Below are 26685 nucleotides of genomic sequence, written 5' to 3' on the forward strand. Positions count from 1 at the left end.
AGTTAGGAATTGGCGCTTTCACTGTTGGGCCCCGGGTTTGATCGCTGGTCGGGGAACTAAGATCCTGAAAGCCACACGGCGTGGCCAGAGAAAAAGGTTATTATAAAACATTGGCTATATTCTCTGTGCTGTACAATATACCCTTGCAGCTTATTTTATACACAGTAGTTTGTACCTCTTAGTTCCCTACTCGTATCTTGCCTCTCCTGGGGCATAGGTTCTTGATTGGCAGGGGTGAGGAATCAATTTAAAAATTAAATTATTCCCAGTAACTTCCAATCAGAGGGGTTCTGAGTGGGAAGATGCTCCAGGCAGCTGGGCGCAGGGACTCACGTGATGCTGAGGGAGCAGCTGGGGACCCGTGGGAGGGGGAGGGCTGCGGGGAGGGACACTGGGGCAGGAGGGAAGTAGAAGCTGGGGTCAGACGCTGAAGGAGAAAGTTCTGATGAGCTAGATACAGACACAGGGACCAGGAAGGGAGCCGAAGGGAGAGAGGAGGGGCTCTGTCCAGGCCTTGGGCCCGGCTGGATGCTGGACCACAGCCAGCGGCTGCTCATGATGCCTGGCTCGGCCCCTCTGCCCCAGGCTGCCCACTGGCTGCTGGCTGGATTCCTTCAGGTCAGGGACTGATGGGCAGGCAGCTGGGAAGGACTCATCTCCCTTTGGAGGGTCTCAGTTTCTTCCAACAGAGGGAAGAATTAACCTTCTACAGAGCTGTTGGGCACGGGGACAATAGCTAAACTGGAGTTTCACATTTTAACCTGCCCAAGACTCCCAGTACCCTCTCACCCAAGGAAACGCAGCAGCTCCAGTTCCTCAAGTCGAGTTAAGGGAGACAAAGGTTTGTCCTTCCCAGAAACCCATCAGGAATGCTCTGGAGCTGAAGCGGGCTATAGGGATACGAGCGTGCCCGTCACTGCTGGGCACAGCTTTGGCACGTGGCATGAAGCAGGGGCCATTTCTGAAGGACAGTGGGGGAACGTTTCCACTCCCTTTCCACCCGGCCCAGGCTTCCTGCATCTCTACATGAAAACGTCATCACCGTCCACCACCACCGCCGACCTGATGGCGTCGGTTTCCTGCCAAACTCCTCCAGTCTCTCTCCTCTGCTCACCTCCTCCACTTCCAGCAACTGTCACCTCCGTGTCACTGCTGCCTCCAGACCTCCAGTCTCTAGTGCCACACCTTCAACTTCAATGCCCTGACTGCAGTCTGGTGTCATCAAGTCCAGATGGGAATTGCCAATGCTTTTCTCTACCAATCCGTAGCAAGTAAAGAAAAAAATCCAACATCGGGGCTTCCCTGGTGGCGCAGTGGTTGAGAGTCCGCCTGCCGATGCGGGGGACACGGGTTCGTGCCCTGGTCCGGGAAGATCCCACATGCCGCGGAGCGGCTGGGCCCGTGAGCCATGGCCGCTGAGCCTGCGCGTCGAGAGCCTGTGCTCCGCAACGGGAGAGGCCACAACGGTGAGAGGCCCGCGTACCGCAAAAAAAAAAAAAAAAAAAAAAAGCCAAAATCGTCATTTCATCTTGGATTTTTCTTCTCCCTCATCCCCCATATAAGTTACTAACTCTGGTTATTTCTTTCTTCAGAACATCTCTGTTCTACTCCTTATCCATTTCCATCTTAGTTCTCAACTTTATCTGTTTATTCATTTAACAAGTCTTTATGAAATGTCTCGTGTGCCAAGCACTGTGCCAGAGAAGGGTCAAACACTGATTCCAAATGCCAACCTGGTAGGAGGACCCGCATGTGGCCTTCTCACCCAGCAGCCTGGGGTCTCCCTCTTCCACCTCCCCCCACCGCTGACCCACCAGGCCACGCAGTCTGAGCTTCAAGAGCAGTTCTGTTCACACAAATTCTTGCCCAGGGCCTAGGAGTCTTAGCAGTGCCACTACTTCACAATTCTTGTATCTCCCTAAAACCTGTTACTCTGGAACCATTTCTTGAGGAAGGAAATTTAAAACATCAGCAAGAAGAATTCTCCTGAGTCTCCTTGGGCATGTTTGCCAGCAGAGTGATACCAGGGAAGAGGAGGTCAGGGCTCTAAAAGCGTGGAAATTTGAGAAAGAAGACACAGGGGACAAGCTCAGCACTTGTACTGAATCCGTCTCAGAATGCAGTGAGCTGGGGTGCATGAACCTAGTTCCTTATTGATAAGCCTCCAATAAATTATAACACTGTGGAATGAGTGTTCAAGAAACGGGCCTATAGGGAATTCCCTGGTGGTCTAGTGGTTAGGGCTCCGCGCTTGCTTCCGCTGCAGGGCACGGGTTCAACCTCTGGTCGGGAAACTAAGTTCCCACATGCTGTGCAGTGCAGCCAAAAAAAAAAAAAAAAAAAAAACAAACCCCCAAACGGGCCTATAAACTACATTATTACACTGCTGCATTTCTATCCTTTATATTTGGGTCCATGGGGCAGATTCATTCTATTTTTTGCTTAAGCCAGTTTGACTTTCTGTCATTTGCAACTCAAAGAGCCCACACTAATAAAAAGAATTAACATTTACATATTCTTTGACAGACTATGGTTTTACCCTTACAGGAAACAACGTAAGGTAGGCACTTTGTTGTACCCTTTATAAGGAAGAAATGAAAATGCAGAGATAGAGGCTGTCCCCAAACAGGTGAAATTTGAGCCAGAGTTCCTGCCCCAGAGGCTCTGATCTGTTCTATTGAAAACCCCTTCTCTCATCTGTGCAGGAAGTTTTTTAAGTGGTCTCAAACGTTTTCTGAGGATGGGTGTGGTTCACATTACTTACACATGATAAACTGAAGCAGTGCAATTTGGAGCTATGTTTTCATTGATTTTTTTTTAAATGATAGTGCTTTTTAAAAAATATATATTTATTTATTTTGCCTGCGCCGGGTCTTAGTTGCAGCCCATGGGATCCTCGTTGCCACATGCGGGCTCTTAGTTGCGGCGTACGGGATCTAGTTCCCCGACCAGGGATTGAACCCGGGCCCCCTGCATTGGGAGCGCGGAGTCTTAACCACCAGGGAAGTCCCTTCACTGATCATTAATTTGAATATTCCCACAGTCTGACTTCTTTAGGTCCTTTTAATTTCTTTCAAATTCTGGACAATGGGGCCTGACATAAACGGCAAAATGCGAGACCCCAGACTTCCCTTTACACAGGTTTAGTCAAAGCCTTAAAGGAATCGCTAACTTCTCAGCCAGGACACTTCCTTTCTCCTTTCCCACTCGAGAGGCATGAGCTATTTCTGCCCCTATTATCAAGTCTCTCTGCAGCCAAGTGAGGGGATGGTGTCAGGGGCCAGGAAAACTAGAGGAGGCTCCTGCCGGCCTGACGGAGCTTCTAAATTTCCTTTGTCAGGGGTCAGCGGCTGACCCCACTGCTGGCTGTATCACGCTCATTTCCACCATCCCGAGCTCCGAGGTCAGTCCGAGTGTTTTCAGCCCGCCTGCTGGAATTGCTATTCAACCTAGTTTAGATTAATTTGGCAAGTCAGTCCTCATGAGCTGTGGCTTCACCACCCTCTTCAAGCCCAAAGTAGATCATGTAGGTGTAGCCTCTGCTTTGATAAATAACAGAGCCGTACACTCAGTTCACGATGAGGTGGCAAACTGTTTTCAAGATACGGTTTGTTCATCATTAAAACAAACATGATCTGGAGATAGGTTCTCATATCAAGCTCGTTCAAGGTGTGAGAAGCCAACCACTGCACCAAAACAAAGATGTGTCCAGACTCCTTGTTACCCAACTAGGTGAGGGTCTCCCCTGTTCAGAGGCGTCTACATCTCCCTGTGTGTCACCAAAGCGAGTGACGGCACCAACCCAGTGAGAACTCCGAGCATCACACACTTTCTAGTTTCCACCACTGTGGACCCCAAAGCATGCAGGGCTTAAGGGTACACCTGAAAGTGCCTGCCTTCCAAGGAGGGACCATGAAGAGGCATTTTCTCCATCTATTCTTACTTAGTGCTCTTATCTCCTGAGATGTACGGAGCAGACACTGAAGGAAACGAGGGACCTAAAATCCCAAATGACTGGTGTTTTGGAGGGTGAGTTTGTGCACAGCACACTGGGCGGGGGCGGGACAAGTGCCTCCTCCTTCCATTGTTTACACTGGGACACTCAAGCCAAGGAGGGACTTGATAGGAAAACTGACAGGAGGTGTGGGATCCAGGCCTGGACAGACTGGCTTGCCCACTCTGGTAGCCCTGCTGGGGCGAGTGGAGGTGAGGGGAGACCTGGTCTTGGGGCACCTGAACCCACAGGGTTCTACACCAGTTAGCGAGGCTTGAGGGCCAGTCAATATTTACCTTTGTTTTATCCCAAACTGGAGTTAATATTTGGCCTGTTTGATGAAAACAATTGCCATCATCCAATATTGGATTTCCTAGGCCTTCTGCTTTTCATCCCTGTTAATGGTTTCGGCCATTAACAGGGATGAAAAGTGCAGGTTACCTTTATCATTTAGTGACACTATCTCTGGAAACAGATTCAACAATAAACATTTTTGAACATATACTATGTGGCAGACACTGAGACACACGAGCTACAAACTCTCAGGTGACCCTCCAGTCCCGGTTGGAAGTATTCTCATCTTTGGACTTCAGATGAGAGCAGGGAGGCCTCATGAGGTGTCCACGTCATACGGTCACTGTGGATTCACCCTCAGGTTCTCAGGGTAGGCTGTGTGGGGTGTGATGCATACATAATGGATACCACGCACTTTTTCAGGAAAGCTGGAAACTTTCCTACAAGCCCTTCACGGTCGGGAAAACACAACCTCCCTTATTTGTTCTGGGGTTGGAAATTTTGACGAGCGCAGCTGCTTCCAGATCTGGCTTCCCGTCAGAAGTAACTGTGGAGGGGCTTCCCTGGTGGCACACTGGTTAAGAACCCGCCTGCCAATGCAGGGGACTCGGGTTTGAACCATGGTCCAGGAAGATCCCACATGCCATGGAGCAGCTAAGCCCATGCGCCACACTACTGAGCCCATGTGCCACAACTATTGAAGCCCGGGCGCCCTAGAGCCTTAGAGCCTGTGCTCTGTAGCAAGAGAGGCCACCGCAGTGAGGAGCCCGCGCACCACAACTAGAGAAAGCCCGCGCGCAGCGACGAACATCAATGCAGCCAAAAAAAAAAAAAGAAGTAACTGTGGGACCTCATTAAAATACAGAGCCAGGGCCCCACTCCAGGGATGTTTCAGTTCTTGGGTGGCGCCCAGCAGTCTGCATTCTGCACATCCCCTCCCGCCACAATGATTTTGATGACTAGGGAGGTTCAAGAGTCCTGGGGCTGCAGAGACCACGGTGCTGGGGACAGTTCACCTCTCTGTGCTTTTCTGTGTCTGTAGAACAGGGACAGAAAGGGCTGTTAAACTGTAAGAGATGCTAAAAGTGCCTTTTCGGTGCACACTAGCAGTGTGTAAATACAAATATCACCCCAACCTTCTCAGAACTGGAAATCAAATATTTTAAAACTTTTGCTAATAGTATGTGTGAAATGGTCCTTTATTAGCTGAATCTGCACATAAGCATGTCACCCTTCTCTTCTATCGGTTGAGTAGTCTCTGTTCTTCTGTCTTTACAGGGGAATCCCAGGAATTTAAAGCCGGAAGTCCCTTTTCTCGTAATTCTCACCGTTACCTGAGCTTCATTGGTGCATCTTTTCCCAGTGCCCTCTCTCTTCAGCTGTGGGACTCCAGGCACAGACTCTCACCAGAGAGGAATACACTGGAGCAGAACCCCAGGGTTCTTCTATCCCCAGACGTGCATTCCTGAGTGACTCTGTTGGGAGGGCACCGCAGTCACCTTCGGGGGTGCTCGGCTAGCAGAACCGCTTCCTTGGGAAGCCCTCCTGTCCCCACACTGGCGGGGGCTCTGTGGACACACGCTTCCCTCCACTGGTCAGATTAGGAGCCGGCAGCAATCAGATTCTTGCAGGAAAGCTGGAGATGGGACCCGGAGTTAGGGTCAGTCAGCTGTGGGAAGCCGGGCTGAAAAGTCATGGAGAAGTGAGGCTGGAGCGGAAGATAAAGCAAAGTGCGTGCTGCAGTTCTGGGGTAATGTGGACCTCTGGAGCCAGGGAAGCCTGAAGAGCACAGGACGGAGGCAAACCAACGGCAAAGACCACACGGCCCCTAAGCAGGAGGGAAGAAGGGCCAGTTCCCCGGAGGACTGTCCTTCCTGCCTTGGAGCCAACTTGAGTGGATTTCTCCTTCTTACAACTAAAGAGCCCCGGGTAGGACGCAGTTGAGTAAGGACTGGGTGACAGATGAGTATTTCCGGGCACGGGCAAGATGTGCAGAAGCAGGGGGACCCGCAGTGGGGGGCAGGTGATGCTGTGAAGCCAAGTAGCGAATGGTCTTTTCCCAGAACACACATGCCTGTTAGTGCCTGCCATCCTGTCCACAGTGGGACATCGATGTGTACAACTCAGCATGTGTGCTGTAGCTGGGGCTGTACCATGTGCAGAAGCTGTGAGGGAGAATAAACCCCGTCCCAGTCTCGGGATGGGCAGGAGTGACGGGCAAGCCCGGCCAGGCCCACGGCTTAGACATACGGAAACCTAACACCAGACGGGACGCTGGAGATCATCCTGGCCAACTGCTCACCAGGTACAGATGCCCTCTTCTGCTGATCAGTCTCCCTCCAGCCACTTGCCCTAAACCACAAGTTTCTCTGTCCCAGAATACTAGTGATAGCAAACACCTAAAAGCACCTGGCAAAAATAAGTATTAGATATGATGGAGAATGTGAAACCCCAATTCTAACTTCCTGGCCTCTCTCCTTGTTCTTTTTTAGCAGATGATACCCCAGCCTCGACTGACATACTCAGTATTTTCATGAGGAAATCAACTACTTGGGCCCCACAGAAAAGTGTTTTAAAAAATGTTATTTAAGATCATGCTGTTTTTTTTAAAAGATATTTATTTTTGGCTGCGTTGGGTCTTCGTTGCTGCGCGCGGGATTTCTCTAGTTGCGGCGAGCGGGGGCTACTCTTTGTTGCGGTGCGCGGGCTTCTCATTGAAGTGGCTTCTCCTGTTGTGGAGCATGGGCTCTAGGCACGTGGCCTTCAGTAGTTGCGGCACGTGGGGTCAGTAGTTGTGGCTCGCGGGCTCTAGAGCGCAGGCTCAGTAGTTGTGGCTCGCAGGCTCTAGAGCACAGGCTCAGTAGCTGTGGTGCACAGGCTTAGTTGCTCTACGGCATGTGGGATCTTCCTGGACCAGGGCTCAAACCCATGTCCCCTGCATTGGCAGGCGGACACTTAACCACTGCGCCACCAAGGAAGTCCAATAATGCTGTTTTTCTTTCCTGTCTTTCCCAGTTGATTACCTGGTAACCATCTGCAACAGCATTTAACTCGAGACATCCACATGCAGAGGTATTCTCATTTCAATGTACTAAGCTTGCAGGCAAAGGTTTGTGGGCTTTCAGATGAATCTTTGTGTAGGTGGTTAACAGAATGCAATCTCAGTGCTGACTGACTGATGCTGTTAAGGTTTCACTTGCCAATGCTATCTGAAGGTGATTAGTAAGAGTTTTATTTTCTGAGAGGATATAAAGCTTGGTGAGTAATAAGGACTCACTACCTCCAGAAGCTGCATCTGAACAGGTCCATTTGCCTGGGCTCACTTCAAGGCTGGCCTGCACCCAGCAAGCGAGGGGGCCCTCGTGCTCCTCTTAGACCCTTGGCTCCATGCAGGGATCAGGCTGCTCACCCGGAGGCATGAGACGTGAGAAGGTGGATGGTGCAGGGCCGGCAACATTAGCCAGAGCTTCAGCTCAAGCTGACTCGAGTTCTAGCCTCAGCTTTTCCACAGTCCCACGGTGACATGCTTGAGAACTTATCTTGGTTTACTCTGCTTTAAAAACAGCACATCTCTTACCTCCCCTACTACAGTAGGAAATAATTATTCAAAATTGCTTTCTCATACATTCAGCAAATCAAAGAAGCGAGGGGTTTCTCTTTCCTCAGTGACACTCATCTTCCAAATTTATTGTGCGTGTATAAATGACTCATCCCACTGCTGACTTTTTGTGGACCCTCTCCCAGTGGACTTACTTCAAGGCTTTCATCGTTGCACATACTGGGCACTTTCTTCCTTTTCGGAGACGGAACTGACCTCTGTTAATCCTAAGAGAATTTGTCAAGGCAACAGAGAAGGCCTCTCTCAAACACTCTAAAAGGGTACTGACCCACTTCTCATGTCCTTCCCTGACGGAAGCGATCCACAGACCCCCGGGCTTGCAGTGCAGGATGAGGATGGAGCCTCATTCGGCTCCCCCAACCCAGCAGCTAGGGTGGCACCTAGGACGCAGCAGGTGAAATTCAATAATTGTCTGAAGTGCAGTTAGCCTCTCTCCCACATTTAGTCCTCTAGGGAGAGGTTCTTCCTTGATGGCTGGACTTGACGTATTCTCTAACCCTGTTGTCCAGTGGGGTAGAAATGGAGTAGGGTGTATCTTTGTAAGTTAGTCTATTTCATAAAAGGCATGCTCTCCTTTTAAAATATAGGTGGTGTAATATATATACATACATATATATAAAAACACATCTTCAAATATTCAAGTCAGTAATATACTCACTCTCATTACAAAAATACAGCCATCCCTCGGTATCCAGAGGATTGATTCCAAGAGCATCCTCGCATACCAAAATCTGTGGGTGCTCAAGTCCCTTATAAACAATGGCCCAGTACAATGAATACTGATAGAGAGGACTGCCTGTACACACATAAAGAGAAACCTCCCCCTTGCCCTTCTCCCTATTCTAGTCTCCTCCCTAGAGGCAGCTCTGTTAAAGAGTTTGGTGTGTTTTCCTGACTTTTTCTTGTTTATATACGTGTGCTCATGTAGAAATACATACTTTGTTTTGCTTTTATTAACAGAAATGGGACCTTACTATTCACACTGATTCGAAACTTGCTTATTACACTCAAGAATACTGAACTCTTTCCATGGCAGCATACATTCTTGTATCTCATTTTTTTTTTTCCCCCGGTACCCGGGCCTCTCACTGTTGTGGCCTCTCCCATTGCAGAGCACAGGCTCCGGACGTGCAGGCTCAGAGGCCATGGCTCACAGGCCCAGCTGCTCCGCGGCATGTGGGATCTTCCCGGATCGGGGCATGAACCCGTGTCCCCTGCATCGTCAGGTGGACTCTCAACCAGTGCGCCACCAGGGAAGCCCCTGTATCTCATTTTTTAACTGCTGCAGACATTCCATAATATGGATGAGTCATTGTTTAACCTTTCCCTATTGATGGTTATTTTTTTCCAGTTTTCATCCAGTTTAATTTTCTAAAGCCAGGTGTATTGAGGTATAGTTTATATGCAGACAAATTCACCCTTTTAAACGTGCAGATTATGTTTTAACAAACACAGTCATGTAACCGCCACCACGATCAGGAGTTCCATTACCGCAAAAGTTCCCTTGTGTCTCTTGGTAGTAAACCCGTTCACGCACCCTCAACCCCAGGCAAATACTGACCTGTTTTTATCCCCACAGCTTTGCTGTTTCCAGAATGTCATACAGTCAGAAGCATACAGTATGTAGCCCCACAAGTCTGGCTTCTTTCACTTGGCACAAGGCATTGGAGATTCATCCAAATGGCTGTATCATTTGGTCCTTTACTTTCACTGCTGAGTTGTATTCCACTGCATGCCTATACTACAGTTTATCTAGGCACAAGTTGGTGGACATTTGGGTGGTTTTCAGTTTCTGGCAATTAGAATTAAATCTGCTTAAACATTTGTGTACAGCTGTTTGTGTGCATGTATTATTTTCATTTCTCCTGGGCAAATACCTAGGAGTGGGATTGCTGGGTTGTATGGTGGTATGTTTAGCTTTACAAAAAAAATGTCAAACTACTTTTCAACGTACCTGTATACTTCTGCATTCCCATGAGCAATTCTCACGTTGTGAGAGTTCTGGTTGCTCTGCATGCTCATCGGCACTTGGTACTGTCAGGTTTCTAAAATGTTAGCCATCTTTGTAGGTATGTAACGTTACCTTGTTGTGGTTTTAATTTGCATTTCCCTAATGACCAACGATGTTGAGCAGCTTTTCATGTGCTTCTTTGACCATCCATAGCTTCTCGGTGAGGTGTATGTGTACATCTATTGCCCATTTTTAAGTTGGGTTGTTTTGTTATTATTGAATTGAGAGATCTTTATACAGTCTAGATACCAGTCTTTTATTTGTATTTTATAAATATATTCTCCTGTATAGAATTTCTAAAGTCTCCCTGTCAACATCACTGATGAGAGATCATTACTTATTTCTGAAGTGCTATCAGCAGTTTCATGCTATACTGCTCTCTCTTTGGAGATCCACATGTGACAAATGTTAACTGAACGTATGGCTGAATGAATGCTCACCAGTGTCTCAGCTGAGTCCCGGGGGGAATCGGGCAGTACGCTGACTTAAGGAAGGGACTCATTTGAGAACTCTTTTGGTAGCTACCATTCCATCGTACGTAAAGCCCATCTTCTCTGTTTCCACCGAATTAACAAAGATTCCTTAACAGTGTATCAAACAGCTCTGACACAGCTGTATTCCTCCGTTCCCATCCTCCATTCTTCAACCCCTATGTTCACTCCTCATGGGGTGAGCATGCCAGGCTGTGCTTGCTTCTGGAAAGCCCGGATGTTTTTTGACTTTATTATTTTTAACTGAAATATGCCTGACATAAAATCACTGTGTTAAGGTATACAACATGACTTGATAATTTATATACTGTAATATAATTGCCATTGTAGTGATAGTTAGCTCCTCTATCACATAATGACTCCTTTTTCTGGCTGGTATAATTAAGATCTAGTCTCTTTGCAAGTCTGATGATTATTAATACAACAGTGTTGCCTTTACTCATATCAGCTCTCTAGGACTTATTTACTACTAGTTGCAAGTCTGTACCCTTAAACAGCATCTCTCCTACCCCATCCCCACAGCCCCTGGTAACCACCATTTTTCTGTTTTTAGGAGTTTAGCTTTTTTACGTTCCACATGTACGTGATATCCTACACTACTTGTCCTTCTCTGACTTATCTCATTTAGCATAATGCCCTCCAGGTCCATCCATGTTGTTGCAAATGGTAGGATCTCCTTTTTCTCACGGCTGAACAATATCCCATTGCATACATATGCACTACGTCTTCTCTATCCATTCATCCATTGATGGGCACTTAGGCTGTTTCCGGATCTTAGCTATTGTGAATAATGCTGCAATAAACATGGGGGTGCACATATCTCTTTGCTATCCTGTTTTCACTTTCTTTGGGTATGTACACCCAGAAGTGGGACTGCTGGATCATATGGCGGATCTATTTTTAACTTTTTGAGGAACCTTGGTATTGTTTTCCATAGTGGCTGAACCAATTTATATTTCTACCAACAGTATACAAGAGGTCCCTTTTCTCCACATTCTCACCAACACTTCTCATCTCGTCTTTCTTGAGGACAGTCCTTCTAACAGGTGTGAGCTGAAAGCTCACTGTGGTTTTGACCTGCATTTCCCTGATGATTAGTGATGCTGAGTATCTTTTCTTGTATCTGTTGGCCATCTGGATGTCTTCTTCCAGCGTCTCCAGATTTTTCACCTGCAAATGGTTAAGTCAGGCCAAGCAACAACCAGTGGCTGGCTAGTCGTCACTAACTGAGGAGAAGGATAAGTAAAGAAAGCTCTATTTCAGCCTCAGGTCTTAGCTAGGTCTTCCAGTCCAGCTAGGAGTTAGTGGGCCTCCAAACGAAATCATTTGACCCCTTTAGCTCTTATTCCCTATTTATCTTTTTTTTTTTTTTTTGGCGGTACGCGGACCTCTCACTGTTGTGGCCTCTCCCGTTGCGGAGCACAGGCTCTGGACGCGCAGGCTCAGCGGCCATGGCTCACGGGCCCAGCCGCTCCATGGCATGTGGGATCTTCCTGGTCCAGGGCACGAACCCGTGTCCCCTGCATCGGCAGGTGGACTCTCAACCACTGCGCCACCAGGGAAGCCCCCTATTTATCTTTATTGATTAGTTTGCAGTGGTGAGGGGCAAATGATTGGAACCTCAAACCTCTAACACATAATTCACTAAGGTTGGTTTGGACTGCTACTTTAATAGGCCCACACTAAAGAAATATGTTCAGGAATAAATCAATGTGAAAAGCATGCTACAAATAAGGGAGCAACTGCGTCGTCTGCATCATTTTGAGCTTGTGTGTACAACCAAAGGAGGTGAGCCCTGCCTAAACCCTCATCCATTCCACCTGGGCCCAGGGTGCGATCACGTGACCTCCAAGTTCTGCCATGAGACTGAGGCTGGACTCAGCTTGTCCAGCTACACTCCTCTGCTACTGAGCCATATCTGTAAGAACACTGAAGGGGTGTGTGGGTTCTCACTCCAACTACCTCGTGAACGAAGGCTGCTCCTAATGTCCTTACGCTTGTCCTTTCTGTATTTCCTGCCTCTTGACTTTTATTAAACTCCTAGACCCTTCAAAACCCACTTCAGATATCAACTCCTCTAACAAGGCTTTCCTGATTCCTCAAAGACGTAATCAATCATTTCATGCTCCGTACTACTTCTGTATTTTACATATTTTGTATATGACAAAGTTGATACTTATAAAGTACTTTCTATGTGTTATACAGTGTTCCAAGTACTTTACATATATTGACTCATTTAATTTTCATCACATTCTTAATATTCCTATTTTGCAGATGAGGAAACTGAGGAACAGAAGGTAAACAACTTGCTGTAAGTCACAGGCTTTGAATCTGGTAGCTCTTAAAACATTTTGCCATGTATATCTACTGCTGCACTTACTACACTATATTGCCATGTATTTGTTTCCAAGTCCTCTTCAACACTGTGAGTTTTTTAAAGCAAGGACCTGTCTCATTTGCTCAGCTCTGTACCGGCAGTCTTATGCTGAGGAACTTCCTTTGTGCTCACTAGGCCATGGCAGAGACCCTCAAATGTGACCGACCAAGTCAGCATCTTTCTCATGAGCCTGGGATTGGACATTCACTGGGCAGTCGAGAATGTAAGCAAATCAAATGCACTGGCCACCTGCATTCATTCTGGGAAATACCTCATCTGAATCTAGAGCAAAAAAAAGAACTTCATCCCACAAGTAAGAAACTCTAGAACCTGAACAAGAATTGGAAATAAATCTCTGAAGACAAAACAAATCAGAAGAGACTTTGCTGCCCATTAGTTAGAAGTCAAACACAACTTATATGTCAATTATATCTCAATAATAATAATAAGAACAAAGCAAACAAAAACCTCCCAAACATGGGCAGGTGAATTACAGCTTTGGGTAATCAGCAGCGCAGCACCCATTATCAACACAGGACAGTTACTAAGAGCCTGCCTGCACTGCAGAGTGCTGCTCTGGGATTTGAATCTGGCAATGCCTCTGACTGCTGTATGACCTTGGTCAGGCTTGTTAACCTCTCAGTGCCTGGAATTCCACATCTATATAACAAGGGTGATAAGAGAACCCATGCTGTTGTAGGGTTGTTAGGATTACATGAGTTATAGGAGTCAAACGCTTAGCACAGTGCCTGGCACATAGTAGGAGTCCAATAAACACAAGCTATATGCTTATGTAGTAAGGTAGTATGTAGTAAGGTAGGCAGAGAACTGGTGGCATGTAAGGCACATTATCACAAACACCACCTTTACCCCTGGAGCCTGGCATACAATGGGCAGTCAGTGGGTTTTCACTGAATGAATGAGCGAATAAACAGCTATAGTGGTTGGTAGCCTTTTGTTCAAGGATAAATTAGAATAGCAAAAAGAAGTAATGCTTAAATGTCACGAGGACTAGCCCAGTAAGCACTTTAGTATTCTATTAACAAGACTGATGTATTACAGACATCCACTGTATGTGTTCATAATAATGATTCTTAGGCACTGTATAAATCCTTCTGTGTCTTAGGAATTATCAATGGTTATTTTCAAAGGAGTTTAAAAATTAAGTATATACTACTGCATCCAGATGCTTTAGAAACTGGAAATCCACGTAGAGCATAAATGGCAACATGAATTAACTGGAATATCCTGATAGATTGTAACACTTAGTTCACACTTCTGTGCCCACATGGTGTTATAATCCGTCTACATTCTCTATTTCCAGCTAGACTGTGAATGCCTCTAACGCCTAGCACTCTTATATCCACAGCGCCTGGGATATATTCATGGTCAATTAATACTTGCCAAATAAACAGCCACTATGTTCCATAACCCCACCAGATTAAAGTTTTTAGTCCAGCAACACACTCTTTTGGTGTACTTACATTTACAAAACAGTTAAAAACTCTTATCTTCTTAATACCTTTTAAATACAAATTTCAACATTTAAAAATGTGGTATACCTTAAGAAATCATTCTTTTTTTAAAAAAAACCAAACTTAAAAAAATTTATTTTATTTTTTATTTTTGGCCACGTTGTGCAGCATGCAGGATCTTAGTTCCCCGACCAGGGATCGAACCTGTGCCCCCTGCAGTGGAAGCATGAAGCCCTAACCACTGGACCACCAGGGAATTCCCAAGAAATCATTCTTTAAAACCCTAAAATTTAAGACTAAATGACTTGACAGAATTTAGTTTAAACGGGAAGCTAGAGTATTGAAAAAGTCCTTTTTAATTTAGATGATTTCTAACAAAATCAGATAAAAGCTGTTAATTTTCTGTTTTTTCTTTTTTAAATTAAAAAATTTTTTTAACCATTGATAATTAACCAATTATCAGTAACCAATTATTGATAATTATCAATTAACCACTGATAATTCCTAAGACACAAAAGTATAGTTGCTTTTAATTTTCTTATATTAAACCATTAAAGACTTATACTGCTGTCTGTCAGATGTTACATCATACTATTGGATAATCAATGGTGGTACCTGCTCAAAGGAAAGGAAGTAGGAAGAAGAAAGGACGGGAGTATGTGGAGAAAACTAATGTTAAGAAGTGACCTCTGCTCCCTCCTCTTACACACTATGAAAATGATATTAGGCTTAGGAACCTGCTCTGGACTCACACAGCAAAGAAAACTGAACCAAAAAGATACCCAGCTTACCACCTCCTGGACCGTCACGCAAAGGCCAGGGAAGATGGCCAATGCACTGGCCATCAGCTAGTGCCTCGTCCTCCTGTCACATTCCACTGCCATCCTGAACTCCTATGCAGGTCTAAGAGTCCGCTCTAAAGCTGCATACCCTACCTGGGTGCTTGAAGTGTAATAGGGATTAAAATGTCAGCAAAAGGAGCTTGACTTTAAAGGAGGGAATGTAATCTTCATCCTGTGGGTAAGGGAGGTTTGGGTGTCTGGATTCAAGCAGGGATGCCAGAGACAATTTGGCTGCCATTTTGATAGCCCTTTTCCTGGTATGGAGAGAAGACTGGGGGGAGGGGGGCATGTGTGGGCTTCTGGGAAAGTATACTCTGGTATTCACTTTACCCCAAGGGTAGAATTCCCCTAAAGAGGGATCAGTACTCATGATAGTATGTTGGGCAGGAAATGGTTCTATAAAATGGACATTATCTACCTCTTACTTAGCACTAATTCTTTTTTTGAATTCAGTTTTAGTTTTATTTAAAAAACAAATGGTGCCCAGTTCCTCCAAGACCTTATAACCCAGGAGAGATCTGACTGCATCTGCTGAAGTGTGTCGTTACTGAATTGCTGCAATGTGCCTCTCTTATGTGTAATACCGGGTCATTATACTACGTATCTCTAGATCGTTTATGTAGTTACATGAGCCTGTGTTACCTACACAATTAAGCAAAGCTTTAATAATAAAAAGGAAGCATTTAGTCAATAGCATAAAATATCTGTAAGAGAGAGTGGTTAACAAGCTTATTAATAAAGTTAATATGTTTATGCTCATCAAGTTAACCGCTTGATGATACTGACGGGTGTTTACTGTAGAGCAGAAGGGCATCTAGTGATTAGATCTAAGTATATGTTGAATCATTCGTTTCTTTTCATTTCAGAGACATAGAAAAATATTTTTTTTTTTTTTTTTTGCGGTACGCAGGCCTCTCACTGTTGTGGCCTCTCCCGTCGCGGAGCACAGGCTCCGGACGCGCAGGCTCAGCGGCCATGACTCACGGGCCCGGCCGCTCTGCGGCATGTGGGATCTTCCTGGACCAGGGCACGAACCCATGTCCCCTGCATCAGCAGGTGGACTCTCAACCACTGCGCCACCAGGGAAGACCCTAGAAATAGATTTTAAACTAGAAAGAACCTGACTATCTCTTAGACAAGAGTAACTGAACAAATACTGCACATGTCATTTCAATGTCTCTGTATAATACGTGTTCATTTTTAGTTTATAAAGAGGTTATAAAAATAAAATGACAAAACACTATATTAACTGATGTAACAGTGTTTATATAAGGTATACTTCTAAAATTAAAAAAAATAAAAATTATGTCTTAGCACTAATTCTGAGGATTAAATGAGATAATATTTCAGAGCATTTAGGCCAGGCACTGTTTACTCTTATTATCACTAATATGTACCAACAATGATGAAAACAGCTTCAAAGAAAATGTATTCACAGACCATTAGGAACAAATGCAACTCTGCAGAAATCCAGGAGAGCTGCTTCTGTTACAACAGAGCAAAACCTGTTTACTTTTTAAAGATATATCACTTTAGATGTTACTGTGGCAACATGTGATTTCAAAGCTTTCCACTGCCCAGCAACTATAATCTTATTACATTCTGTCAGTTAAAATATCCCCAAAGTGGGTGCACCAGTTGAGTTTAACAATCTCATTTGTTACATATGGCCTTCCTGTCCTCTTACGATGTGACATCTTACCAGATGTGTATCTCCCTTATCAGCCTTCCTCTCTCTCCATCTCACAGTGGTTATAAGGGTTTAAGATGTTTGGCTGCCAAAACCATGTTTATCAGGGCAAGAGAATCCTGGAATAAAAGAAAAAGGGAACCCAGGTGGAAGGGAGAGTCTCCTCCATGGCCAATAGCTGTATTTTTGTACTAAATAAGAAAGCGATTTCAAAAAAATTAATCAGGAACGGCACCAGTCAACCACCTAGATTAGCTATCCTACTGAATAGATAACAAGTTGTTTAAGAGACACAAGCAGATACTATCAGGTGTGATGAGGTACAAGGTCACTAAAACAAGCTAAAGAAACCAGGCTTGCAGAAAATACCAAAGCATAGCTTCAAACGAGACAAAGTTCTGCCCTGTAAGCTCTACCAGCAGCCAGCAAGTTCAATCTGGCAGGTGTTGTCACCACAAAAACAAAAGGCAGGGGTAGAGGAGACACAGGTCTGTTTCAGGGCAGTACCATACCTCCAGAAAGACAAGGTTTGGGGGGAAGGTATATATACTATGAACAAAGCTCATGACAGGTGTCCAGAATTCTCAGCTCTATACGGATTTATCACACCATTGTCCATCTGCTTTCTGACACCGAGGCTTAAGTAACTAGGAACTGAAAGGTAATGGGGATACGACATTTGGCTCCTGCGCCACAACAAGGCAGGATGAGACAACTGGAGGTGGGGGAGGGAATGGGACCACCCTCCTCAATCAATTTTATTTTACGGTGGGAATGCAAGGACAAAATTTTTCTTAATGCAGTGGTACCCAGCCTCAGCATTCCGGTGCTCTGCTGCTAAAAATCAAATAATACAGGAAAATATTTATCTCAGTGGATAGATTATTTCCTTGATTTGCTTTAATTACATAACATTAACAAATTTTGGCATTTGCTGCTTCCTGGTTGCAGCTGACAAAATTAACAAGTAAAAAAGACACTTTTCATTGTGTTTAGTTTGCTAAAGCTTCTTTGGTTCTGGTGGTCTTGTTCATGGGTATGCTTTTGGATTGCCTAATATATAACATTTTGTACTAGAAAGACTTTAACCATGGACATGTATTGCTTTTATTTTAAATTAATTAAAGAGAAAGATAAAAGAAGCACTTTCATTCCCCAGGGACTGGCATCAACCTTTCTGTCTGTACCTATCAGCCTCACCCCTACAACCCGCATCTAGTCTGTAAACAGCAAGAGTCAGTGCACGCCCGCCAAGGGTGCAGGAAAAGCTGGAGGGCAAAGTCAGTCTTTGAGAAACTTATAATCTGGGTGGGGGATAAATATCTTGAACCGGAAAAGTATTTAATTTCTAATGATTTTATTCTTTTTTTTTTTTTTGTGGCCACACCATGGGGCTCGTGGGATCTTAGTTCCCCGACCAGGGATCGAATCCGGGCCCTCAGCAGTGAGAGTGCGGAGTCCTAACCACTGAACGGCCAGGGAATTCCCAATTTCTAATTATTTTAAAAGAAGAAAGAAAGAAAGACTAATTGACCGTGATTTTTTCCATTTCTCATGTCACTATCACTAGGGTAAAATAAGCTAATGATGAAGACAGCTATCTTAGTACAAACATAAATGCTATCCTTTTATTAATGTATGTGAACATGAAACATAGCTACCTGTTAAAAAAAAAAAGACAGCTTTGTTTTTCGACAATTTCAGAATAAGGAACTCTTTTTAATTCCTTTTGAGAGTTTCTGTAGTTGACTACTTTTTTCCTGCTATGCCATTCAGTTTGGATCTGTATTACCTCAGCTCCTCAGAGAGAAACAAGTACAGGGAGTCCTCATTTAGAAAACATTTCCTAATTTTACATTTTAAAAGTTAATATTTAAAAAGAAAAACCTTCTTCAACTCCCAACCCCATCATGAATAATCTGATTAAGTACATAAATAAATGTGTTCTTTTTCCTCAAAAATCACTTAAGCAACTTGACAAGAATTATTGTTTACAAAATTTACCTAGAGAAATTAAAGTACCAGTCATTTTCCCCCTATAACAGATGGTGCTCAAGGATTCACGTATCAAGGCCGTTTGCTTAGCGCATCACCCTTTAGATGTTCTGTTAGCAGGCAGGCTTGGAGTCTTCTTAATCACTCTTTTCTTCTACTTGATAATGTCTGTACTCTGGCTTCAGCTCCCATGTGTTTTTGTGGATCCCTTTTACATTTTGAATACCAATTTCTTTTAAGATTTCCTTCAGGTACGACTGAAAAACAAAAACAAAATAACCTTGACGGATATTATGAATGCAGGAAACAAGATTTAAAATAAAATGATACACCAAACCACATTTTTATTAGTAATAAAAATTATGATCCTGAAAGCTCAACAAGATTTCTCTATAAAGAAGTTCAATAAACTGCTGTTTTGATTCCATGCATACAATACATGAAAACTGTATTATATATATGATCATTTGCATTAAAGGAGTTGGAAGTCCTGAAAGCCAGCAACCTTGAGAGCTAAAAAAAAAAAAAAAGAAGAAAAAAAAGTCTAGATGAAAATACACTAGAAAATTTGCTGGTGCTGAATTTATTAAGATTACACAGCATACCAAGTGTAATCTGCCCTTGAGTTCAGTGGCATCACGGAGTTCACAGTCAGATAGGGTTATTCTTGGATTGGAAACAGTTGTTTCAGAAGCAGGAGCATATATTAAAAAAATGACATATATCTTTGGGACATTAATATTCTATGAAGCAAGCACATGATAGGTATCCAGAATTCTCAGTTCTAAGGTGAGTTCTCAAACTTGCTATTGGGCCACTAATTTTTCTTCTGGGGGCTGCAGCTTTCTTGTGCTTGGCTCCATCAAAGGAAAGAGGTGAGGGATGATGGAGGGCAGACACTGCATTATGGTATTTCAGGCACCTGAAAATTCAGCATTACCCAAACGCTTACTACAGTCATGAAAATGATGGCTATGACAAATGTCATATCAAACCCCACCTTTGCTTGCCAATGCCCAAGGTGAAAAAGCATTTCACTATAAACTGATCAATACAAATTACAGTACTTCCTTCTTGGGGAAGACAGAAAAGTTCATCATTTAAAACGGACTTTTTTTTTCTTTTTTTGCTGCAGAACAAACCAACCCAACAATAATTTTTATGTGTATGCTTCAAAGAACCAGTTACAGGTACATTACAGTGACTCATCCCATGGATGGAAGATGTAATATTATGTAAATTTTTAAAATTTACTGAAATGAGGCACTAATTAGAAAAATGGCTGATAAGCTCTTACCTTGATAATGTTTAAGGCAGTGCCTTTCTCAAGTGTGGTGCTAGACTATCTGCATCAGAATCTCATGGGGAGCCTGTGAGATAAGCCTCATTTTAGAGCTAGTGAATCAAAATCTCCGGAGCCAGGCACGGGACTACGCATTTCACAAGCCCCCAGGAGCCTGATTCAACTACACTAAAATCCACAGCATCTGCTTAAGGGACTCTTCTGGCTCTAACAGTCTGGCACCTTTGGGTCCTCGAAGTGTTACTTAGTTTTCTCAGCCTCACTGTTGCTGAAAAGTATGCGTGAATCAACGTCACCTAACACCACCTTACACAGACTGGTATAATGCTCTACAGCTGATAAAGTACTTCCATTTAGGGCCACCTGTTTAGCACTGGTCCCTCAAACAGCCCTGGATGGCTCAGCTCTCGCTGGAGCAGCCTCCCCATCCCGGCAGCCAGGTCCCAGCAGGTGGCAGCAATGAACCGAAGGAGGCCTGGGTTTCCCCAGGAGAAGGCCTGCTTGCCTCCCACACCTTCTGCAGCTGGCTTCACCGAAGGACCCACCCATAATGAGTAAGCGAATTACTCAGGTGAGCTTCAGACAGCCAGGTAATGGGCACGCCTGCCATCTGCTACTTTAGATTGCATCGAAAAAAATGGGACACTGTTCGTAAACTACTTTCTAATTAAACAGGATTCATAAGTGGAAAATGATGGGTTGGGCTTTGATTTTCAGTTTAGGTGCCATGAATGACTTCTTTGTAAAATTCCAAAGAATGGTTTATTGTGAGAATGGCCAGACCCTGGGCACAAACAATCATGCAACTGTGGATGCACTGTGATGGGTCAAAAATGAACAGAGCAAATGCCAGGAGCATGGTGGCTGCCTGACAGACGCTCTTCACTTCAAGTCTAGCAGGGTCATTTATAATCTGGATACAGAAGATGAAAAGCCTAGAAAGGGTTAAACACAAAATATTAAGAAAGTCTTAAGGGTACAAATTCAGTTGTCTTCATGTATAGCCCACTCTCACTTTATTAAACTATCAATAGCAAAATAAGGTTATGGAGTATTTGTTTTTTATAAAGATGTCACTCTTTTTTCTTTTTTAACAATAAGAATGCAATGAGACAGTCACAGTCTGTCAATCTGTCATGTAACAAGATGGGATTAAGGTCACGATATCTAGCATGGTACAGAAATCTTTTGGGGAGGGAGGGGCAAACTTCTGAAGTTTGAGAATGTTCCAAACTGCAACCTAAGACCATTCTACTATAACTAAATGAATTAACTTGGCACAAAGCATTTGCAGAGAAAGTGGTAGTAATAATAGAGAAAAACTAGGTCAGAAAATCCTTGAAGGAAAGACATAGGTAGAGAACAGTGAGATTATGTCATTTCCCTGTTTAAAAATTTTCTCTGACTTCCCCTTTGGCCTACAGGTTAAATTCCAAATTCTTTCACAGGCATCCACCCTGGTCTGTCTTTGCCCTTTGGCCTCTTTCCCTAATACCTCCCCATACGTGCACGTGCCATTTCTGCGTCTGCGTGTTCTTGGTTTTTTTCCACATGCCCTACCCTTTCCCTGTAATGCGCATCCCCTTCTCTCAGATCTGAACCCCTCATCCTTTCCGACTCAGCACAAATGTCACTTTCTCAGAGAAACTTTCCCTAACGGTCCTACCTCTCAGATCTATATTTCACACTGTACCTACTTCAGGGAGAGCCCTCAACTATATTATAACTTTGTGTACATGTCTATCTCTCCCATCAAACCCTGTGCTCCCACTGCAGGGCCCGACTGCACATCAGAGCTGCAGCACACTGATGCTGAGTGAACTGGGTGTGCTTGAGAGTAAGGAGCTAAGAGGGTTTTGGAGGGTGTGGTTGGTTGTGGGGAGATCACTTAGAAGGCCCAAAGGAATAAACCTCTAATTCTAGTTGTTTACATTTTTCATCTCATTAACATATAGGGCAACGACCCGGTTTGAGAAATAAAAATTGATTAAACTGTATTACCTGAATCTGAATGACATATACTACTAAAGTCTGTATTACAGTGTTAAAATATTATTTGAGACAAAGCCAACTGAGGTGGAGATTTTTTTTTTTTTTTTTTGTGGTACGCAGGCCCGTCACTGTTGTGGCCTCTCCCGTTGCGGAGCACAGGCTCTGGACGCACAGGCTCAGCGGCCATGGCTCACGGGCCCAGCCACTCCGCGGCATGTGGGATCTTCCCGGACCGGGGCACGAACCCGTGTCCCCTGCATTGGCAGGCGGACTCTCAAACACCGCACCACCAGGGAAGCCTGAGGTGGAGATTTTAAAGGTTTTAGCAGGATTGAAGATTAATTGGTAATCTAACTTTCCTTTTAAAAAATGTATACCTTCACACTAATATTTATTCTAGTATCAGGCTGAGTGGCACACAGTCCACTGTCATCCTCAAAGAGTTCACAGTTTAAGATCAGGGTGTTAAATGGGGGAAACAAAGGCATATAAGCAGGCAGTCATAAACTAAAACAGAAGCACAGTAATAGGACAAACACGCAGCACGTTATGGGAGCACTTGGAAGGGGCACCTAACCCAGCTGGAGTCAAGATATTAGGTTCTTTGAGGGTGTACATTTGATCATTTGAACTGAAAGGCGAGTCTGTGCAGGGATCAAGGGAAACTAGTTCTCCTCTTACTAATTCTAAACATTGATTTTGCAATTTAATCTTTTGCCTCATCACTTGTATTTTAAACACCAGATTCCAGAACTGAGTAGATCACCTTTATGTCACATAGGATTGGAAAGATTTCTCATTACCAACTGTGGGCAGTTCTGCAGAACAAGATCTGAAATAATAAACTGGCTCAGGTCCAGCAATTCTTCATCAAAGAGATGTGTGGGAGGGTATTTACAGCAAGCCTGAATGCAGAGAAAAAGGGGATAGAACATTACAGCTTCCTTGCAAGGGAAAGGCAAAGCACATACTGGAGCAGAGAGGTCTAGTGAGTAGGAGGTGCTGTGCATGTGTGGATCAAGACAAAATTGTGGTGGCCAAAAAGATGGAAATTCACAGATCAAATTCCTGATTTCTCCCCCAAGATCAAGACAAACCTATGTAGTAGAGTCACAAGGCACAGTAGCCTACTATTTTAGCCTCTCTTCTTCTCCCTCCTTACCAGCTTCCACCCCTGCCATTTTTCATATCATCTTTTCCTCTACTGCTCTGCCAGCCAAATGGAAAATTTATCTGCATTTCATTTTATCGGGAATTTTAGTGTTAAGCATTAACATACATACATAATAAACTAACTATAACTAAATTCCTAGAAGTTGATAAAAAAACATATATCTTTTATTTTATTTATTTTTTTTTTTTGCGGTATGCGGGCCTCTCACTGTTGTGGCCTCTCCCGTTGCGGAGCACAGGCTCCGGACGCGCAGGCTCAGTGGCCATGGCTCACGGGCCCAGCCGCTCCGCGGCATGTGGGATCCTCCCAGACCGGGGCACGAACCCGTGTCCCCTGCATCGGCAGGCGGACTCTCAACCACTGCGCCACCAGGGAAGCCCAAAAAACATATATCTTTGACAGAGAGCTGATCACCAAATAATAATGCTTTAGATAAGCTAAAGATATAACCCTACTAGACTTATCATCACAAAATCTTCCCAAAAAGGTTGGAATAAATGTGCATCATGTAAATCAATACCAAAGATGGCACTGGTTAACAAAGTCACCAGAGGGAAACTGCTATCTGCTTTTTATAAAGTGACCCAGGAGGCAAAGGCATTCATGATCAGTTATGTGATAATTTCAAACAAAGTATCACTTCATATTTATGTGATTTTCATGTGACCGTGACTCCTTTAAACAAGGTTAATAGAACAGAGGACTTACTGATGAAGATGTTAGTGGCTCCAAGGCACAAAATTCTTTCATTAAAAAAATAAACAGGGCTTCCCTGATGGCGCGGTGGTTGGGAGTCCGCCTGCCGATGCAGGGGACGCGGGTTCGTGCCCCGGTCTGGGAGGATCCCACATGCCGCGGAGCAGCTGGGCCTGTGAGCCATGGCTGCTGAGCCTGCGCATCCGGAGCCTGTGCTCCGCAACGGGAGAGGCCACAACAGTGGGAGGCCCACATACCGCAAAAAAAAAAATAAATAAAATAAAATAAACAAACTGCACATTATACATAAGCTGTGAACCAAGGCAACCTATGTTTCATTCCTTTAGACAGAGAAAACTGTGAACAGGACAGGGAAGATGATACTGAGGGCATCTCTGGAACATGGGCCATCTCAGCACTTTTCTCCTCTTTTCCTTCTGGTTTCACCTCTGTTTTTATACTAGTCTCCACCCTGTCCTCCTCTCAGGGTCCCACAGGCTGCATTCCTCCCTTTGTAAAACTCTAAGAAGCAGAGAGATGATCGGTAATGAAATGGCCAAGCCACAAACTCTACCCACCCCCAGCCCTACTTTATGGCTTAATCCAAATTCTAAAGAAGAAATTTATTACTGCATTAATATTCATGTGCTGGTAAATCATCTTACTTTTAGTTAACACTTCATCTGTCCAGCAGTGGCAAATGATTCACATACTTCCATATTTCAGATAAAGTTTACTTCCTTTGGGCCAAAACTTTTAATTTTAACTCTATGTTTAAAGATGCTTTCTAAACTGTATTAGTTTATTTGTATGCTAAACATAACTTAACCTTGGAATACTGCAAGGTATGCCAAGGCTGAGATATGATGGCTTTCAACTGGGGGAAAAAAACATATATATATTCATATAGTTAATGTTAAAAATGTTAATTAGGAAAATACAATCAAAGATATCTAAAACTTAATAAAGATGAAAAAAATTCCTATTGAAATATAAATATGAATTCTTCCATTTAGAACCATGGAAACTACCTATTAGTGCATCTGGTGTGACAAGTAGTTTAGAATGTACAAAAAATAAGAAGATATCAATTGGCAGAGTTAGTATTAGTCCACTTGAAAATATTGCTAGAAATTAAATGGCAAGCAAAGAGACTCTTTAGGTATATATTTTACCATAAACAATTTTTAGAAAATTAGCTAGTATTCTCAACAATGAAGCATTATTCACCCTTAAAATATTTGGAATAGATAGTAAAGTTTTACTTTAAGGCAATAGTAGATAAAAGGTTTGCTGGCTAAGGATTAAAAAAAGGATTGATGACAATCTGGCAGTTCCTCAGATTAAAGAGTTACCAAGTGACCCAGCAATTCTACTCCCAAGAGACATAAAATATATGTTCACACAAAAACCTGTATATAATGTTCATAGCAGCTTTATTACAGTAGCCAAAAAGTGGAAACAACCATCTATGGGTGAATGGATAAACAAAACGTTGTATATCCACATAATGGTACACTATTTGGCAATAAAAAAGAAGAAAATACTGATACATGCCAGTACATGAAATTTGAAAACATTATGCCTAAATAAAAGAAGCCAGTCATAAGAGACCACATATTATATGATTCCATTTATATGAAACATCCAGAATAGGCAAATCTTTAGAGACAGAAAACAGATTAGTGGTTCTCTAGGGCTGGAGAGGGGGTGGGTGCATAAGGGAGTAATTGCTAATAGGTATGGAGTTTCTTTGTGGGGTGGTGAAAATATTCTAAAATTGCTTGTGGCAATGGTTGTACAGCTATGTGAATATATGAAAATCCACTGAACTGTAACTTAAAAAAAAGTCTAACTTGTACTGAAAATAAGGTTTTAAATTGATGGGGAAAAAAGAAGACCTCTCCAGCTCATAACAAATTAAGATAACACCATTTTTTATTACCAAATTACCATGGATAAACTAACATTTCCAATTAACAGCGGATATCCTCTGGTATCTCAATTCCCCTGCTGAGTTAGAGAAACCAGGAGGCTTCAAACACTTATCTAAATCCACAGTGTAATGTTTTCTCTTATGCAGAGACCAATGAGAAGAACATGACTTCTTCCCCAAGATAATTCCCATAAGGATGGCAAGCTTAAACAAGTCCTTCCTTCTAGCTTGCTCAGGGACTAAACAAAGAAATCAGGAGAAAGCAGTTAATGAGCTTAAACATTTACTTTTCCCTCCCTTTAAAATTAAATGGGACTGGAAGGGTAGAGAAAGAGATTTTATGAATAATGACATTTTTCAGAATAAATATAAATTGTGTGGCCTACTGCTTAATTAAAAACTCTATGTAGGGCCTCCCTGGTGGCGCAGTGGTTGAGAGTCCGCCTGCCGATGCAGGGGATACGGGTTCGTGCCCCGGTCTGGGAGGATCCCATATGCCGCGGAGCGGCTGGGCCCGTGAGCCATGGCCGCTGGGCCTGCGCGTCCGGAGCCTGTGCTCCGCAACGGGAGAGGCCACAACAGTGAGAGGCCCGCATACCGCAAAAAGAAAAAAAAAAAAAAAAAAAAAAAAAAAAAAAAAACTCTATGTAAATTCTGTATGTAAATAATGCCCAATTTTGCTTACTGGGAGCCTATGTCAAATATTGCTTTTACCTTCGTAATATCTCATGTAAAATATGGACTCAATTAGTTATGTTAGTAAATTCACCCCCAGTTTTACCCCATGCAGAAATAA

General features: G+C 43.6%; 1 protein-coding gene across 1 annotated transcript in view; it reads right to left on the reverse strand.

Annotated features, from left to right (window-relative positions):
* Positions 1-18148: 18148 nt before the first annotated feature.
* GTF2F2 (general transcription factor IIF subunit 2) overlaps positions 18149-26685 on the reverse strand; it is a 157772-nt gene continuing 149235 nt past the window's right edge. The window contains exon 8 of the mRNA XM_081214798.1: positions 18149-19045. Coding sequence (XP_081070924.1) covers positions 18926-19045 — 120 coding nt within the window. The 3' untranslated portion in view covers positions 18149-18925. The remainder of the gene's footprint in view (positions 19046-26685) is intronic.

The sequence above is a fragment of the Mesoplodon bidens genome, assembly GCF_964165515.1.
Source record: "Mesoplodon bidens genome assembly, chromosome: 17".
Lineage (NCBI taxonomy): Eukaryota > Metazoa > Chordata > Mammalia > Artiodactyla > Ziphiidae > Mesoplodon > Mesoplodon bidens.